This window comes from Bidens hawaiensis, unplaced genomic scaffold, assembly GCF_021521415.1.
Source record: "Bidens hawaiensis isolate Kalapana, Puna unplaced genomic scaffold, B.hawaiensis_p1.1 tig00005823_1, whole genome shotgun sequence".
Lineage (NCBI taxonomy): Eukaryota > Viridiplantae > Streptophyta > Magnoliopsida > Asterales > Asteraceae > Bidens > Bidens hawaiensis.
In genome coordinates this window covers 741,893-743,908 of record NW_027491384.1, presented here as the reverse complement: position 1 = coordinate 743,908, position 2,016 = coordinate 741,893, and the positions used below count along the sequence as shown (strand labels likewise).

Below are 2,016 nucleotides of genomic sequence, written 5' to 3'. Positions count from 1 at the left end.
GTATGCATTTCAAATACAAATTCTCATCCATGAACGTTATTATTTAAAAGACGAATTATTATATTTATTTTGTAATATGTTTAAAGATCCATTGTTCATATTTATTTATTTACTATTTTTAATTATTTATTTTTTTCTATAAAGAAAATATATAGTTATAAAACTTATTAAATTTCTTTGAGACAATGGGGAAAACAATGCATTATTAAATTTGTAACGTGTTCCACCCGAAAATACAACTTTTGCTTCTCCAAATCCTTCAATTAATTTTGAACTACCCGATATAGTACCAACGTTTGCCTCTTTTATAATTAAATTAGAGAAAAAATTTATTTTCTTGAAAATTGTATGCGTGGTTGCACTATCGATTAGACATATATCTTCATCATTAATAGGACGTTTTAATTGCTCCATACACTTAAAAACAATAACAAAAAAAATCACATAAATAACATGGCTTACGCGTTTCAAACACAAGTCCAAAATATCTCATATGTTTAAAATGAAAATATTATTCAAAATAAATGTCCAGACATAACATAAAGAAAACCAAAAACATCCAAACATAACATAAAGGAAAACGTTTATTAAAGTCCAATCATTCAAATGTAATGGAAATTGGAAGCATCCAACTTGGGTGTATCATCCATGATATCACCGGAATTCATATCGATTGGATCAATAATGAAAGCATCCACATCAAGAGCAGTTGTATTAGTATGCTCATTCTGACCATTGGGGATATCAATGTTGCCATATGCAAAGTTTGTTTCTATTTCTTTTCCTTTATTTTTGACTGATTGTTGATAGAGTGTCACCAAGTGTTTTGGTGTACGACAAGTACGTGCCCAATGGTTATAACTTCCACATCGGTGACATGCATTTGATGTGGTTACATTTGTCTTTTTATCACTTTCATACTTGGGCTTCTTTCCATTTTCTTGCCCTTTATGATGGAATCTTGTGTTCTTAAATTGAACACCATGATAACTTCCCCGGTTATATCCATGTCCACGACCACGATCACGACCCCGATGGTAACCACAACCATGACTTCCACTTTGATCGTTATATGCTGCCACATTCGCTTCAGGGAATGGGGCTGTGCCAAGCGGTCGGGTCTTATGATTTTTCATCAAGAGCTCATTGTTTTGTTCAGCCACAAGTAAATATGAAACAAGGTCACAATATTTTGTAAAACCCCTTTCACGATATTGTTGCTGCAATATCACATTCGATGCGTGAAATGGGGAGAATGTTTTTTCCATCATATCCTCATCAGTAATATTTTGCTCACATAAAATCAATTGTGAGGTTATTCTAAACATAGCCGAGTTATACTCGCTTATTGATTTAATGTCTTGTAACCTTAAGTTGACCCAATCATAACGAGCTCTTGGTAATATTACTGTTTTTTTGGTGGTTATATCTTTCTATTAATTTGGTCCACAAGTCAAGTGGATCCTTAACCGTTAAGTACTCGGTTTTTAGGTCGGCGTGGATATGACGGCGAAGAAAAATCATCACCTTTGCCTTATCTTGGGTGGATGTTGTATTACCTTCTTTAATTATGTCACCAAGATTGTTGGCATTTAAATGTATTTCCGCATCCAACACGCATGATAAATAATTATTTTCGGTAATGTCCAAAGCTAAAAATTCATGTTTGGCTAGATTTGACATGTTGAACTATTATATCAAAACACATGAATTAATATATGCCACTCAATCTAGATACCAATTCATATCAAAATTGCAACAATATTGATTATAATCGTAATAGTCAAAGAGACTGGAAGAAAGAAAGAAACAAACTATATACAATGAAGATATGAGATCCTTACTTTAATAAAGTATTTAATAAGTTGTTTGTGCATCACAATTTATTTACAATGGATTTTTAGGTCCATGTAAAAATTTTAATGAACCCCTTAAAATAAATAATGACACGATAACTGAATATATCCTATACAAATATATAACAAATTACATATAACGAATGGCAATAACCAGTAT

At 31.7% G+C, this 2,016-nt stretch overlaps 1 protein-coding gene across 1 annotated transcript; it reads right to left on the bottom strand.

Annotated features, from left to right (window-relative positions):
* Window positions 1-602: 602 nt before the first annotated feature.
* LOC143630814 (uncharacterized) lies at window positions 603-1,268 on the bottom strand. Its single transcript, XM_077099723.1, has one exon. It carries the CDS (start codon window positions 1,266-1,268, stop codon window positions 603-605), a length of 666 nt encoding a protein of 221 aa, XP_076955838.1.
* Between the last annotated feature and the right edge of the window lie 748 nt (window positions 1,269-2,016).